The sequence below is a fragment of the Hippichthys cyanospilos genome, chromosome 17, assembly GCF_059441005.1.
Source record: "Hippichthys cyanospilos isolate Australia breed blue-spotted pipefish chromosome 17, RoL_Hcya_1.0, whole genome shotgun sequence".
NCBI lineage: Eukaryota > Metazoa > Chordata > Actinopteri > Syngnathiformes > Syngnathidae > Hippichthys > Hippichthys cyanospilos.
In genome coordinates, this window is record NC_142385.1 from 4,524,773 (window position 1) to 4,542,211 (window position 17,439).

At 39.0% G+C, this 17,439-nt stretch overlaps 2 protein-coding genes across 2 annotated transcripts; both read right to left on the reverse strand.

Moving 5' to 3' along the window:
- Nucleotides 1-422: 422 nt before the first annotated feature.
- LOC148409288 (uncharacterized) lies at nt 423-6,363 on the reverse strand. The gene is made up of 7 exons (XM_088439133.1): nt 6,170-6,363; nt 5,870-6,072; nt 5,641-5,727; nt 3,842-3,940; nt 2,657-2,767; nt 2,450-2,573; nt 423-2,312 (listed from the first exon to the last, which is right to left on the reverse strand). The coding sequence occupies exons 1-7, from the start codon at nt 6,177-6,179 to the stop codon at nt 535-537; spliced, it is 2,412 nt and encodes an 803-aa protein (XP_088295259.1). The 5' UTR covers nt 6,180-6,363; the 3' UTR covers nt 423-534.
- Nucleotides 6,364-11,254: 4,891 nt separating this feature from the next.
- On the reverse strand, nt 11,255-17,402 carry LOC148409289 (ER lumen protein-retaining receptor 2). Its single transcript, XM_088439730.1, has 5 exons — nt 17,137-17,402; nt 14,058-14,158; nt 13,743-13,901; nt 12,311-12,563; nt 11,255-12,199 (listed from the first exon to the last, which is right to left on the reverse strand). Exons 1-5 carry the CDS (start codon nt 17,225-17,227, stop codon nt 12,165-12,167), a joined length of 639 nt encoding a protein of 212 aa, XP_088295856.1. The 5' UTR covers nt 17,228-17,402; the 3' UTR covers nt 11,255-12,164.
- Between the last annotated feature and the right edge of the window lie 37 nt (nt 17,403-17,439).

A 17,439-nucleotide genomic window follows, 5' to 3' on the forward strand; every position in this document is an offset into this window, starting at 1 on the left:
AGAAAGCTTGTGTACTGGTTTGTTTCCCTTAATGTGCAGTAATGTTCTTAATATATGTAAATGTAGACCAATTTATTGAGACTGATTCTTAAAATCTAAAGCCCCCCCCCAAAAAAAAATTAAAATAAAACAGTACATACCCACTTAGGGAAGGGGGGTTAAACTCATTTTTATCGTGGGCCAAAAACTGTTGCTTGCCCCCACCCGCCAAATTTTCAAAAGATGAAGAAAATTTGCAAGTTTGGTATTTTAACCAGAAACCTTAAGTTAAATCAGCCTCTCGCAGGCCACAGAAAATGTGGCGGGCGAGAACTGGCCCTCACGCCTTGAGTTTGACACCTGTGCCCTAGGGAATGTAAAATTATTAGATGGTTGACACGATCATGAAATAAGCAGTTATGAATGATGCAAAGTTGAAGCAGTTTGCACATCACACAAGTATTTACTGTAATTAAATATGGGCTAGTCATACAGCATATCTCAACCTATGATTCAATTTAGAAACAAATAGACCCAAATTATCAGTGAGTCCAACTACGGGCATGCATGCACGAGCTTCCTGTGTCTGTTCATGGTGTGACGCTTTGAGAAACCCTTGATGCAAATGTCACATACAAACGGCTTCTTGCCTGAATGAATCTTCCGATGCTCATTTAGTATACCGAGCGTGATAAAGCCTTTTCCGCAGGTGTGACATTTGAACGGCCGCTCCGTGGAGTGGTGCATGAGATAGTGCTTCTTCTGCTCGGTGTTCGTCAAGAAAGACTTGTTGCAACCAGGAGCGGTGCATTTCAGAGGTCTCTCTCCCGTGTGGATCATCTTATGTCTAGCGATGGATGACGCGGAGAAGGATTTTCCGCAGTAGGGGCACAGACATCGACGGATCATTTGATTGAGGTGTTTGCGCTTTTGGTGCAGTTTCAGAGCTGCTTTTTCTTTAAAAGGTATCTTACACTCAGCGCAGAAGAACTTCTTTTCGTCTTTATGCTCGCTGTGGATGAAACGATGGTGCCGTAGCAGATTGGGCCTCTGGGAGAACATTTTGCCACATTCTCCGCAGAGGTACGGTTTTTCTTTGGTATGAATCCTCTGGTGCGAAACGAGAGCGTAATCACTTTTAAATCTCATGGGACAAGTCATGCACTGGAACGGCAGGTGACCGGTTACACGCCATTCGTGTCTGATTAAATACTCAAGCCTAGAGAACACTTTTGAGCAGCAGATGCACCGGAAGGGTCTGCTAATGTTGTGGACATGTTCATAATGTTTTCGCAAAGGCTTGAAAAGAGTGAAGTTCTCCTCACAGCGAGTACACTGAAACCCAGTGTGGGAAGCTTTATGCCTTTCTAATGTCACTGCATCTTTTAAGACTTTCCTGCACACGTTGCAGTAGAGTGCATCATGGGTCCGTTTGTGGGCTTTCAGTGACTGCTTGAACTTGAAGGCCTTCTCGCAGAAATCGCATTTATAAAGCTCGTGGCTCAGCACGGCATCTACCTGCAGCTGAGTGTGATCGTAGCATTTTGTGACTAAATGAGTCTTCAGAGATGCCATACGTTGAAACCTGGAGTTGCATTGTGGGCAGCTATACTGACCGTCTGGAAAGTGGGTCCTCATGTGAACTTTCATGTTGGTGCTCGCGTGTTCATTACAGATGAAGCACTTGACTTGACGAGACTTTTTCGGAAGAACGGCGTTCGGGCCGGCGAGACGCTTTGTGCTGATGGCTGCTGATAATTTGTCTGTATTTGTGAACAAAGCGACCTCGTTAAAGGAATTCGGAGACGAACTGAAGGTCGTATCAAATGCATCTTCGTCGGATAACCCAGACCAAGAACTTGGACTACTCTGAGAGTCCACATCTGAATAGAAAGACCAGGAGGATGCTTCGCTTCTATTGTCCTCTCTGTCAGAGTTATCAGGAGTTCTCATTTTAATTTGACTGGAAGCAGATTCATTAACTGGGAGTTCCTCTTCACCGCCAACTCTTTCTTTTTCTTCCCCCCCAATTTTTTTCATCTTTAGTCCTCTGTTTGGACACACATTTTGAGACCGCAAAGACCTAAGTGTTTTCCCTTGAACAGAGCTATCCCGCTTGATTTGATTTTCTACATTTTCTTCATTGTCAATGATTTCTTCAGAATCACATTCTCTAATTCCATGAGGTTCATCAAACTTGACTTGATTCCCTATGGTTGTCTCAGATTCTTTATGTGGCGAAGACGTGAATGCAGGCGTCTCTAGCAGAAAATAGTCTTTCACTGCAGCACACTTCAGAGCAGACATAATGTAGGTGTCATCCGAGTAAATATCTGTAAAGAGACATGTACGTATAACAAGACACAATAGGCCTCTGTAATGCATTGGCAAATCAACAATTGTGTTTTTGTCATAGTAGTTGTGGTCATAAGAGAGAGAAAAAAAATCCAAGTAACTGAAAAAGACTTGCCATTGTGTCCAGGTAAGCAACGGTACTTGTGATACTCAAGCAGAGTTCTCAGCGCGTCACAGCTATGCATGATTTTCAAGCAGTCGCCCAGAACAGAGGAAACCTGACCATATGTGGACGCAACCTACATGAAAATAAATGTGAATACATTTGTTTGGGAATATAACCAATGTCTCTGTAGTAGATAGACATTTTTTTAGTACATACCTGTTGGAAGGTTTGCTCAGGAAGAAATGATTCAAGTCTGGACAGGAAGAGTTTCATTAGGGATTTAAGAGCCTTGTTGTATGCAGGTCCAAACGTCTTGGGAAATACCTCCTAAAAGGAAATCAAATATACTTGTGACTAGGCATATGTCGATATCTGATCCTGATGGTATGATAACCTTGGGAAAAAATAACACAATGTCACAATGTGCTGTGTTATCTATGTCTTAGTCGGGTTTTGTGTTTAATGTGTTTTTGTTTTGTTTTTTTCAGGTTTCTATTTTGCACTTTTATTTTTACTGTACAGCACTTTGGTTGACTGTCTTTTTAAAATGTGCTTTATAAATAAAATTGACTTGACTTCAAATCCACCTCGCTTCGGCCTTCCTGTGTGGAGTTTGCATGTTCACCCCGAGCCCATGTGGGTTCTCTTCAGGCACTTCGGCTTCCTCCCACACTCTAAAAACGTGCATGGCAGATGTACTGGGCATACTAAATTGTTCCTAGGTGTGCTTGGGAGTGTGAATGGTTGTTGGTCCCTGTGTGCCCTGCAATTGGCTGGCAACCAGTTCAGTGTCCCCCGCTTATCTTCCCAAGTCAGCTGGGATAGGCACCAGCATGCTTGCAACCCTTGTGAGGATAAGCGACCTTGGAATGGATGGATGGAAAATGACAGCTCTTTTTTTTTTGTTTGAAAAAAAAAAAAAAAAAAAAAAAAAGGAAAAAAACCTCAAACTCTTAAGCTTATACAGGAAGCAAGTTTAAAAAAGGAGAATTGCCTTTTTTAATGTCACATTTTGATAGCCATCTTGTGAAATTAAAAAAAAAATGGTGTGAAGTGTGTGCTATCCATCATAAGTGATCATGCATGCCAAGAAGGTAAAAAAAAAAAAAAACTACAATCTCTACATTATTTTCAAAGGGTGACTTGTTGAGTCAACTCTACAAGGGGCCAATCCTTACACTCCATTGAAAGGCTCCCTTTGTTAGATTAAGCAAAAAAGAAAAGTTCTCGCTACAGGTTATAGACTGTACTAGCGGTTATTGAAAGCTTGACTTTTTAACACCAAAGTACACCGTCCCATGCCTACTTGTGACATTTGGTAGATAGAAATTCAGGTTTGGGAATGCTTTACTGCCTAAGAGCGTGGACACATTGACGATAGATTGCTGCATTGGCACTTACAGTAAAAAAGTGTTCCCTCTCTGCAGGATTGTTCCGTATATGTTTCACAAAATCCACCAAACTTGCGCAGGGATCACCATGGTCATTTGAAGCACAGGTCTGCAAAACATTGCAAAATTTCATGCGTCTTAAAGCAAGGTCGTGATCTTCAAAACAGGTGACTTTATCACAACACACCACTAGAAGTTAATTTTCTTTCATTCAGTTAGGCAGGGTGTATAAAGAATAATAGTGCTAATATAAATAAAAAGCGATTCGCTGAGGAAAAAAAGTTTAAGCATCAAGATCAAGCATCAAAATGCTGTAATGACTGTCCTGAGCAGAACCATTTTGGCCATCTTAAGTTAGGCAAGTGACCTTAAATTAGGCAAGTGATCACTATAAGAAATTGTGTGCATCACTTAAAGATAACCGTGACCGATTGTTGGCAAAATGTGTGCACATGTAACTGCATGCTTACATCTTATTCTGAAAATGTTAAACTAACCTTCAAAATACCATAATTCTCCAAGTATAAGACACTTTTTCCCCAAAAAATGAAGGCCAAAAGTGTGAGTGTGTCATAGAAATGCTAACTTGAAGATTTTTTTTTTTTTTTTTTTCCGGACACCATTTGAGGAACATCGATCTGTTATACTGTTATATACAGTTATACTGCAATTTAAACACAACACAGTAATATAAGTGCAACACGAAAACAATGCCAGTTATAGGGTTTAATCCTAGGCTATAATACACCATCATGTTTAATAGAAGGGACGAGAGTGCAATTTTATTATTACTGAATCGGAAAGGATCATGCAAAATTCATGATGTGTCCATCTGACTGAATTATGAGTGGCAAGGTATAGAGCTGAGTGCTCCTGTTAAAACACACAAACATATTCCATTTGACTCGTTTATTATTTGTGGTCTTTAGCATAGACTCACAATCACAATCATAAACTTAGTGGAACAAAGATGGCGCACAACTTGGGGTATTTATGGCAAAATGAACTCGAGCCACATTGCGCGGAAAAGGAAAAACAACTGCTTCGGGAGCATTTAACGTTACCCAGGCGTAGCGTTCACTGATTGCTCACAATGTGGGAAATCTGAAACACACTTTAATTTAACCCGCAACAAATATATAACTTACAGATATGAAAACAAGGAAATATGACAAATTTACAAAGGAGGGATTTATCCTACTTTGCTATATTTTTCACATTGTCGCCAAAGTGTTGGCGCATCCTATACACGGTAACATTCAAAAGACCAGAATTTAACCCTAAAATTACAATTGCATCCTATACACCGGTGCGTCCGATATTTGTGGAATTACAGTACTTTGGATTTTATAGAGGTTAAGAAGCTGCTTCTTCATTGGCTGGAGACATTATTCAAAGTCAATGTAGGTCATGCCGCTCTAGGTTTTCTCTCGTTGAGCACAAGAAACGGAAACAGCTTCATGACATTCATAAAACTTAAAAACAATGAAACCATTGTTCTAGCGCAAGAAGCGTAAACAAGTTCGTAACATTCATAAAATATTAAAAAAATATTAAACGATTGTTCTAAAACTTTACAGAGTATGAAATGAGTGGAGATGTGCATATCGATCTATTTTGGAGGAGTCTTTTTTTTCCTCCATAGGAGGTGCTATCTAAATTATAGCAATACTTCACGACAGTATGTCATCACTTTGATACTTATTCTGCATTTAAAAAAAGGATCAGATGCCCTTGATATGCGTACTAGAACAATTAATTCTTTAAGTAGTGTGTTGCTTTAAACTTATGTAATGTGCGTGTGAATACCTTGACAAGACTGTTCATCCTATCCATGTGTTGCTCTACATCATTGAAATGAGCCTCACCTTCCAAACGACACAACTCCAAGATCAGCTACAAAAAAAATATATAAATAATATAAATAATAATAAAAAAATAATATAATAAAAATTATATATATATATATATATATAATTAAAATTAATTACATTAAATTAAAATCGAGAGCTTTCATTATTTGGGGGGACCTTCTAACCTGTGCTCTGAGGCCCAGGATGAGCTGGGTGCGCTGACATTCAGTGAGCATTTCTGGCACGACGTCTGTAACCATGGAAACAAAATCCTCGAGCATCCCATAATCAGCTACAACTCGTTGCTCCATGATTTGCCAGATTGCTGCAGAAACGATCTTAACTGGTGACACCAAGAGTCGCAAAGCAGACACTGGAAGTTGCATATCTAAATGAAAAATAACGAAGTTAATTTCCCATCCGCCGATAGCGTATAAAATAACTCAGGTGCATAGAATTTAAATTAAAAAAAGGACGTAGGCTACCTGTATTCATTTTATCCAGAGTCCAGACAGCAAACTTTGCTAAACGAAGTTAACTCTTGAACGCCACAAGTCAGTTGATGCTTTAAAACGCTATTTCTTTATACTCGTAGCGTATTTCAGAGCAACATAATGCCGTTAGCTAACATTGGAACTCAAATGATATGTGCTATATGCTGGTCGCTTGTGGAAAGCATGTCCACATAACCGTTCAAGAAATGTCTTCCGCTTCCGCTTCTCACAAATTCATTTCCGCTGTTGTGTCGAACTGGCCAAGCCGTCATTTTGAGCTACCAAGCACCATCGTGCATGCATTCTATTTGACTTTATATGGAGAAACAAAAACCACTACATTAAAAAATCGGTAATAATGAATTCCTATGATAAAGGTGGCCTGAACTGTTTAGACTTCTCTCCTTTGAATAATACTTTCAAGATTAAGTGGCTTAAACAGTTTATTCAAGATCCAACATCACTATGGAATTTTATACCCGATTTTATTTTTTCTAAATTAGGTGGTCTAAAATTCGTTTTACTCTGTAATTACAACGTTGAAAAAAATCCCCTCAAAACTGTCCCACTTCCATAAACAGACGCTTCTTTCCTGGTCATTGATATACAAACACAACTTCTCTCCACATAAATACTACATATGGAACAACAAAGATATCACATATAAAAACAAGTCCTTATTTTACCCTGCTTGGTTCAGTCATGACATACTGTTGATTTGACAATTGTTTAACCCAGATGGATCAATGATGTCATATCGAGAATTTACCTTGAATTATAATATTACGATTCCTATTTGTGAATTTAATATTATTGTAAGTTCAATTCCCAATGGAGTATATATGTTATTTAGAAGTGCTGCAGGATACCTGCCTATGGTGTTACCCACTTTGCCAATCGATCCAACCAGACTTGAAATAGGACAAATTTGCTTCGTGTCAACTCGTAACACTAACCGGAATATACGTTCATTATTTCAAAAATATGTTGTATCTATTCCATATGTGGTAGCCTATTGGAACTGCTTTGTAGCTAACCTTGATTGGAAGAACATTTGGAATCTACCTGCTAGATATATGCTAACTAATAAAGTAAAGGAAGTAACTTTTAAAATAATTCATAGAGTTTACCCCACTAAAGTCTTTTTGCAAAAATTTAAAAAGGATATTGATGTAAACTGTTCTTTCTGTGAAGACTGCCCCGAAGATGTGTTTCACTTGTTCTGGTCTTGCCCCTTTTCCAATAGACTGTGGAAGCATATCTGTGCACTTGTTTCTGCACATGTTAGCCCTGACTTTTCCCTCTGTTTTGAGAATGTATTGTTTGGCTTCATCAATCACTCGACCATTAATAATAATAATCAATGTTACGTTATAAATTTCATTATACTCTTTGCTAAATGGCATATCCACAAATGCAAATATGCCTCTCAAAAACCGAAACTCTCTGTCCTAATCAATGAAGTCAAACAATATATTAAAACTTTGAAACTATCTAACAATTTAAAAGCAATTAAAATCTGTAATGTGTGTACTCTTTTTAACATATTTGTGTAATAGTGTATTGCGCAGTTTCTCTTTGAGTTTTCGGTTGTTTTCCCCTGTGGCGTTATTGTTTTTGTCGTTACTGTTTGTGTTTTTGTATTATACTCAATTATATACTGTTATGTTGATTAATAAAAAAAACAAAAAACAAAAAAAAAACATCGTGCCACTCACGAAAAAACAAAAAACAAACAAAAAAAACCATCGCGCATGCACAGGACCCGTACGTGTTGATGCAATAAAGGCCGTCGACTTGAGCTACCTAAAGAGTAGCGTTGAAGTGGTCGCAGACAACAAAAGTAACATTTTAACCCTCTCCAGGCGAGAGTCCCCTAGGTATCCCACATTACTATTGATTGAAGCATTTTTTTTAGAAGTTTGAAAAAAAAAAGAAACACAATTTGAGCCTGAAAGGGTTTAACGCCTATTGATTTTATTGTATGTTTTGACCTGTTAAACACGTGAGCTACGTACATGTTAGCTTTATAGCAAAATACCTACGTTAGATCGTATTAGTTTGGATAACATGCAAGCAATATCTGCCTACATTTGCAACATGTAAGCCACGAAATGTGCATGGTAGATTTACAACAGAATACCTACGTTAGATCATAATAGTTTGGATTTTATATTTGATTTATCTTTAACAATTTCATTGACAGTTTCTTCAAATATGGAGAGATCCAAGGAGATTTTTGATTACCTCTCCAGGGGTGAATATCCAGATGGATTCAATAAATCCCAGAGCTTGAGTTTGAGGAGGTATGCTGCAAGGTTCACATTAAAGGGTAAGTAGGCAAAGTTTATTCAAATATATCCATGTCTTGGAAAATGTTGGAGTTTATCACTTTGTGATTGTTCACTGCAGAAGGCAAGCTCCTTTATGGTAATAGAAGAGTGATACACACCAGAGAAGAAGCCAGATCTCTTTTTAGTGAATTTCATTCCTCTACTATTGGGGGACGCACAGGGATCATTAAAACCCGATCTGCAATATCCTCCAGATTTTACTGGGTTGGCATGACTGTTGATATCGACAGGTGAGTATGTGTTTGATGTGATTTATTTCTGTATTATGCTATGGACTCATTTAGTTCAGCCTATTTGATCAGGACTTTATTCATTTGTTTATCTTGACATCTGCTTTCTTAAAGGTCTCTGAATGTGACATATCCCAGAGGACTCGAAGCTCTGGCCAAGCATAAAGGTAAAGGTATAGAGTGCAGTTGTAGTGTACAGAAAGAGTCTGTAGTTTCTGGTACAATTCCCTATGAATGTCCAAGTTAACCAGATGTTGCGATGGAAAATATACAAGAACTTGCGTGTGCTATCTGGGGAATAGATCTGTTTATTTCAGGTGTAGAAATCAGCATCGTATTATCTGTGGGCCCTAATGAGTGTTCATATATGATCAGGCAAGCAGAAAATGGAGTGTATAAAAAAACAATAAAAATTAACAAGCGTAAATAAAAATAAAACCACATTTTTGTGATTCTCTTGTTACGAGATGCATTATTCATTCTTTGAAATTGTGAAAAGGCATCTTCATTAAACTCCATTCACATTTAATGTTTAATGATATTTGGGTCATGTAAATATACTGATTATAATGCGGTTACCTCCGAAGTTGCGCTTCCTGACCATTGATTTACTTTTGTAGGCGTCTGCTGTTTGGGAGTTTGTCGGGATAGACCTGATGGGACCACTCCCAAAAACTGAGGATGGTTTTCAATACATCCTCACAGCCACTGATTATTACCCAAAATGGGTGGAGGCCTTTCCTTTAAAAACCAAAACAGCAATTGAGGTGGCACGGCACATCTGTTCTATTGTTTAGAGGCATGGCTGCCCCAAAAGGATTTTATCAACTCAGGGACGATAATTTGTGAATGAGGTATGTGAATACTTAAATGATTTTGAAAATGGAGTTCTGGATTGTCCTTACTTAATATTTTTCAATGTGTTTTATCATCTCACAATGATGTTTCAGCTTAACAATAACCTCTGTGTCATCCTGGGTATTGGAAGGAGCATCATAGTTGCATACCATCCACGGACAAACGGTCTTCAGGAGAAAAGCAGTGACAACATTAGACGGCAAGTTGTGTATTGCAAACACTGTACCGACACCTGCCAAAAAATCATGGGTCCAGAATTCATTCAACACTTGCACTCAAACTACCCTGCAGAGAACTAGGCTTTATTCATTATTTTTAGATGTATGTTTCATATTTATCTTTGTACTTCTTAGAGCTCTTACGAAAGTGGTGAATGACCAGCAGAACAACTGGAATGTGGTTTTGGATGCAGCATTATTTTCATTAAGGTCAAAGGTCCACACCACGACAAAACACTCCTCATTTTTGTTGATGTATGGGAGGGAGGCAGTTTTCCCCTCTGAAGTTCCCATTGATTTGCCAGTGAGTGTTATTTAAAAAAAATATATCTTTATTTTTTTAAAATACTATATATGTGTATCTATCTGTAGTTATCTGGTTTTGTTGCATAATACACTTTTTTGTTCGTTTGTTTCCCCCCTCAGCTTTCCTCTATATTGCTTCCAGAGGAAAGCGCTTACAGTGCTTTCTTGGAGAAGAAGGAGACGTCAATGGAGACAGTGAAAAAAACGACAACAGAAAAGTTCTCCAAGCCTCAAGAAAAACACACATTTCTATGGAAAGTGTGTCTTAAAGAAGAAGTACAAGGAACCTCTTGAGGATGGCAGGCCAAGATCAGAAATGGACTACAAAAACTGTTCTTACGAAACTGCAAGATGACACAAGCTGTGGCATTTTGGTTTGGTAAATATTTCAGTGTTTCCAGTAATTTCTTGTAATGTGTGGATGAAAAAAATATTTGTTACCATGTTTCTTCTGTTGTACCCTTGTATGTCTTCATCCTAACCCTAACCCAACTAAAATTGTTAAAATGAGCTACCTCTGTCCAAATTCACATAAATGACTACATTAATGGCGATTATGCAGTTGGGAGCATTATGCCAACGTGCCACCTATAGTGAGAGCCTGATTTGATAACGTCGAAATATGATAACTGTCGAAATGAACTTAAATGATCTGAAATTTTACATAAGGTACAAACAGTATAAAACGTGCAGTCTCTAATCCAAATAAACACATTGTAAAACTGGGGAGGTTAGCTTTATTGGATACAATGTCGATTAGGCTACTGGTAGCTCATTTTGACAACACCGCCTATCACCAGGTCCGAAGTACGCACGCGCAAATTTGAAAATGGCGCACGCGAGTTTGACATCACTTTCGGGATTACTAGAACTTCTATCAGGCTCTATAACTTTTCGCCGACAATGTACACATTAATTTGCATTTTGCCCGGTTCTATCAGTAACCAACACAAGACAAGCGATTTAGTAGTTTTTATTCGTGGTGGCATAGGTAACATCAGGGGAAAAAGCTCATTTAAAGTTTGGAATCCCCTGCGTGAACCACTTCAGATGAATGAATGTGTTAATAGAGCAAGAGTGATTTCAAATTACCATGATACACAGCAGTGGGACAATTGTGACTTCTTTATTTAGAGACAAGAAAGCTGAACATAAAGATATGCACCCACCAGAAACATTCAAACCCTGCATTACTGTAATGTTTTCCAAACAGTTAATGGGCACGTACGCAGTGAATTTGACAGAGAAATTTGTGAATTTTTGTCTTAAAAGAGTTCACTGTGATTTGTAACATACTGTTGAATAATGAATACTTTTATTAAGCTATCTATTCAACAGTTCAATTACCGATACTGAGCAACTGTGAAAGCACCCCAAATATAACATACCCCTATGCTCCAATCATGCTTTTTAACATTTGCATTACTGTAAACACATTTTAAAAAATTCAATGGATGTTAACAGCTAAAACTTAAAAAAAAAAAAAAAAAAACTTTTCCCACCACATTTTAAGGATGGATTGTCTTCCTCTCAAAATAAAGGTGAAAGAAAACAATGTGTGCATTTATTTAGAATGTACATACCATCTCAAACAAATAATATCCCATCGTGTTTCAATACTATACAAGGCCAAATTAAACTGTAAAATAAAACAAAATCTCTAACAATATCTTCAGAGAACCGAGAATGTTTTTTTTTTTTACGTAGAAAATATTTCCCACTTTGTTGTCCTTCTTTTATACAAAGTAAAAAAAGAAAAAGAAAAGAAAGCAAGATGCATCAAACAGATAGCCAACAAATGTGGACTAGCTTCTGCAGATTTTCTGATGCTGGGTCAGAAGGCGATGCAGACAGCCGCTCCTACTTGCTCTGTCTCAGGCATCTTACTCTGGCGTGAGGGGAAGAGGAGGGAGTGGTGGTGGTGGAGGAGAGGAAGATCGGGGTCAGAGGTGTTCACTGCATCTCCTCCTCCTGACCAGTCCCCCCTCCTTCAGTCTGCCGATATGCTCCTTTTTGGCACTTAAGCAGGCAAACTCAGCTTCTTTCCTTTGAGAACTACAATGAGAGGTTGCGAAAAACATTACAATACAGTAGCGTCGCAGACTAAAGTGAAAAATGATAGGCCAGCATACATACGGACGGACGTGAACGGGCAGCACGACTTACCTTTCGTTACATACAAGTAAAAGAAGTCGCAGTAGAGGATGGTTTGCACCACCCCGGCAACAATGGCGATCATGTCAAAAAATCCCTCAAAGTAGAACCTCCATATCCAGTTAATGAGGTACAGGGCTCTGTAGAGTCCCAAGAAGAACAAGTAGTGGGTCGTGATGGTCTCGGCCTCGCCTGTCTTGCTGATCATAAAGAGCTGCGGCAAGATGGCCACCGACTCCAGATAAATAGAGAAAGTCCACAGGATCTGAAATGAAACAGAGGAAACGAAACCACGTTGACAACATGAGACGAAGATTCAAAGTGGTGAGACTCCTGTCATTGTATTTGTTCATCAAGTCAACTTCATTTGAACAATTTCAAAGTGAACAAAATTACCCCTAGAAAATAATCAAGGGTGACAAGGGTATTCTGATTAGTATTGCACACGAGGAATGGGAATTAAGCAGGAAAAAGCAGCCATTCTGCCACTTGCTGTCAATGGAAGTTGACGTCACAGTTGCTTAGGGCTCAGGTAACGACCGATCACGACTCAGCTTGCCATTTGTCCAAAAATCAGGGAACAAGTGAGCCGTGATTGGTTCTCGGAGCCTTGCGCAACTGTGATGTCGTTTACAGATCGACAGCAAGTAGCAAAAAGGCTGCCCGCCGACATGGATTAAAAACAGGTAGACTTTGCTACGTACTTCATACTGCACAACGCAATATTATATCAAAATATTTAGACTGGTGAGGCACATTGCAGATACTGTCATGACATTGTTGTTGTGGCTTCCTTTTTAAAAGAATTGTTATATTACTCATATCGTACAGAACTATCTAGACCCCTCCTTTGCCAGCGTACGTTCCATTTACATTGTTATTACATGTGTGTTACATTGGCCATCAATGACACTTTGGTGACTTGACTTTGTATGTATTTAAAAACAATATATAGTCCTACAGATACCAACAGTTGACCAAAGTCTCACAAGCAAAGTCATGTGTGATGATAGATGGAACTCCACATCAGATTTCGGCTGAACTGTCTCTACTGCAACTAATGATTATTTTGAGCATTGATAAATGTGTCAATTATCTGGGCAATTAATCCATGAATCTTATTTTTTAAAACATGTTTTTAACTTTTTTAAATACATGTCCGCCTCACAGTTTGTCCGTCTGTGTGCCCTGGACTATAGAACTTCAAGAGTATTTCCAGTTAACATTTGGGCAATTTTAGGGCCAGAAATGTAGAATTGAATATTAAAATAGTTACCAATTCATTTGTTAATCTTTTAGTTGTCAGTTAATTGTTGCACGCCCACTTGACTGCATTACCATGATATTCTGACTGATACTGCAGTATAAATGGTTCAGTATGTCAGAACACAAGAAAAATGTTTTGTCAATATTCTCATGCCTTCAAACACATGAAATGCCTGACCTCCAGGGGAGAGAAGTCGTGATTAACGAGAAATGCGAGGCCACCGACAGGGACGACGAGAAACTCCACTCGGAACGTATCATGGTTTCCATCATACGTTGCTTTGAACTTCATGTAGATCAAGTACACGGTGGCGTACGCACATCCGATGTAGATGATCTGAAAGACAAAATGAGCGACAGTCACTTCTTCCACTGTGCAACTAAGTAGAGAAATTGCATGCGTCACCACCTAGTCAAGCAACTGTCAGTCAACAAAGGTGTGCTAATTTTGCATCTCAGCAGGGCTTGCGTTGCACACAATGAAGTGACGCACCTTCATGGTTGTGTTGTAGAGGGAGATGAAGGATGTGAGCAGGTCCAAGTAGCGTGTAGTGAAGACCAAGGCAAACAGGACCTGACTCTTTCCGGAAATTCCTGGGAAGACACACCAGATATTCGTTGCACAAATGCACTTGACCCCTGCGTGTCACTCACCTGGCCTTATTATCACCCAACTTGGGCTGGCTTTGAAAGGGTCATAGGTTTGGATTGCCCGTCATACGGCGAATTCGAGTTACGAGCCTAGCCGCTGAACAGATTGTCGTAACACGGAGGGCCACTGTGTGTGTGTGTGTATATATATATATATATATATATATATATATATATATATATAAATAAAATTTGGGGGGGGGGGCTTACAAAAATGGTAAAAATCTGATAATGGCAAAAGTATCTACATTTTATATTTAGATATTCAAGAAATTGAAATAGGAATATATATTATGTCATAATTAGAGCATTCTGACTTTTGCATTGTGCGAGTCCAGGCTGGGGTGTCAACACAAAGGTATCTATTGCGCCCTGTTCACGATTTGCTGTTGAAAGGGTTAATCCAGAAATTGGGGGAAGTTTATATGTCCAAAATTGACAATACAGTGACCCCTCATTTTTTGTGTTTAATGGGGACCGGAATCCCCCCGCAAAAAGTAAAACCCGCGAAGTAGCTCCCCCACATTTAAAAAAAAAAAAAAAAAAACATTATGTTCAAAGTCTTCATTCTAAACATTTTAAGACAAATATGACTGCAGTACACATATTTACTTCAATCTTATACACTGTACAGTAAGTGAGCAGTTTGCCCTTTCCTTTGAAGTCTCACTCAGCTGTGGTCATATTAGCAACGGCCCGGACATTGAATTAAAGTAAAATTTGTACATGATCAAACATGATAACAATGGAGAGTTTACACTTGAAATACCATTTTATCATAAAAGAAATCTAGGAAAGAAATTTCCAACGCTCTGGTGAACGTTTGCTCCATTGTGTTTCTGCCACAGCAATGTGTATGCATTTGCTGTGGGTGCGTTTGAGGACTAACACGGCATGTCCCTGTTAGTGTAGAAGAGTTGGGACGGTATTGGATTAAAACTCCAAAGGGGCGTGCCGTGTAACACATTAAACGCACCCCGGCACATGTAGTCAACAGGCAGATGAGCACTACATCTTTGGAAATCTCTTCCCTAGATTTCTTTTATAATAAAATGGTATTTCAAGTGTTAACTCTCCAGTGTTATCATGTTTGATCATGTAAAAATTTTGACTTTAATTCAACATCTGTGCCACTGCTAATATGACCGCAGCTGCAGCACGTCATAATCCCTGAACGGTCTTGCCCCTCCATACCTCTCTGAGCTTCTGCACCCCTACACACCTCACTATCTCAGGTCAGCAGATCAGCTGCTGCTGAGAGAGCCGCAAACAAAGCGGAAGCTCAGAGAGGACCGTGCCTTTGCTGTTGCAGCCCCAAAACTTTGGAACAACCTGCCCCAGCACATTAGACAGGCCTCCTCCCTGCCTATTTTTAAATCCCTTGACAAAACCCACCTCTTCTCCTTGGCGTTTAACACTTAGTAAGACAGTGAATTTTTACTTTTCTCTTATTCCTTTATTCTTTTATCCCTATCCTTTTTATTCAGTATTTTATTCTTTTTATCCTTCATTTTATTCTATTTTTGACCCTTACTCATTTGTCTTATCAGATTTAGCGTTTATGTCTGAGTTGTTGCGTCTGTCTTTACGATGTTTTTATTATTCTGTACAGCACTTTGGTCAGCAGTGGTTGTTTTAAAGTGCTTAACAAATAAAGTTGGATTGGATTGGGAAAGGGGGAACTGTATACTTACCATACAGCGTATAAGGTTTAATCATTTAAGACTTAAGTAAATATGTGTACTGCAGTAGTTCCACATTCGAGGAGGGCCCGTGGCAAGTGCATTTATAGAAACCGTCACAGCGTGTCACCACAATATAGTATAGATTTTTTTTCCCCTTAAAAAAGCTGCAAAAGACCAAGGGCGTGAGAATTGAAGTAGCAAGGGATCACTGTATTTCCAACGTTTAATGGCAGTAAATGAGCCCGACATGGACTAAATTTAACACCAATAAGGTGTAACTCTTGACCTCCCGTTTGCAAAGCCTGGCATAATGAAAGTTGTCATGTTTTAACGATCGATAAAATATTTTAGCCGCCTGTTATTTTTTTCATTTTGTATCATTTTTACTTTGATATCACACATCAAAACAATGAAAAGCCAAAGATAGGTCAAAATTTCCCCCAAGGGTTAATAAGCCATTAGTTATTGTTCAGTATTTTGGCCAATCCCTTGATCTATACACGAAATATATTTCATATAAACAGAAAAGCGTTGAAAGAAGGCACTCGAGCATTGAAATTTCACCCAGATTATGTGACATGTTAGATTTCAACATCGCACAAGCACTAAGTTATTACTCTACCAGGAGTGTGACTTCTCGGCTAAAATGCAACGAAATTGATGTGGAAGAAAATGATCCCAAAATGGTCAAAAGGGTTAATGTCGGTAACGTGGTGAATGAGAGCCTTGCTTGAAATCTGATTACACTGATGAGACTCTAGGGCAATGTTTGATGCCACGTCAGTCAGTGAGCAGACAATCAAATCTAATTCACTTCCAGCAAAAAAGCAATTACAATGAAAGTTAAAAACAAGAGCCTTTGTCGTTGTTCCGCGAGTCAACGGTTTTAACTTTTTAATCTTGACCTAGGGCCCACCGCATTGTAGTTAGTTCAGAAAAAGCTGCATGTGTGCAGATATTAGACAAACCATATGGCTGATGTTAGATAGATCGCAGTACAAACGAGGATGTAAAATAATTTGACAGCAGCTGCGCTGTCAAAGACGGATCAATCATTGAATAATTTTCGACAGGACACACCTGTGACAAGCGACATTAGCAGGGAAGCTAAAAGTAACTGACAAGTATGATACATCCGCAGATTCCATCTTAACTATATATCGTAACAGCACATGAGATTGTTATAATCACTATATTATGTGCTGATGTTGCTGGTGAAGGTATGTGGTGACTTACCGGCACAGGAGCGGGTTTTCCATATTTTTAGCAGCAAGATGATGATGGCTGCTAGGTGGGAGAGATCGCCGGTTAGCCTGAAGATATTCATGTTTTAGAACGCTAAACCAAACGTCAGGTGAATAAAGACTACGCGATGAGCCTATCAAGACTCTAACAACGAAAAAAATGTGCCCTAGTCGCTTTTCTGGAGTAAAACACGAAGAGAACGTGTTTATAGCTCGCTAAGGTTTGGGAAAATGGCGAGTACTGCGCGACGTGGCTCAGGGGCGCGACCAAGGGTACAATAGCCAATTGGACTCC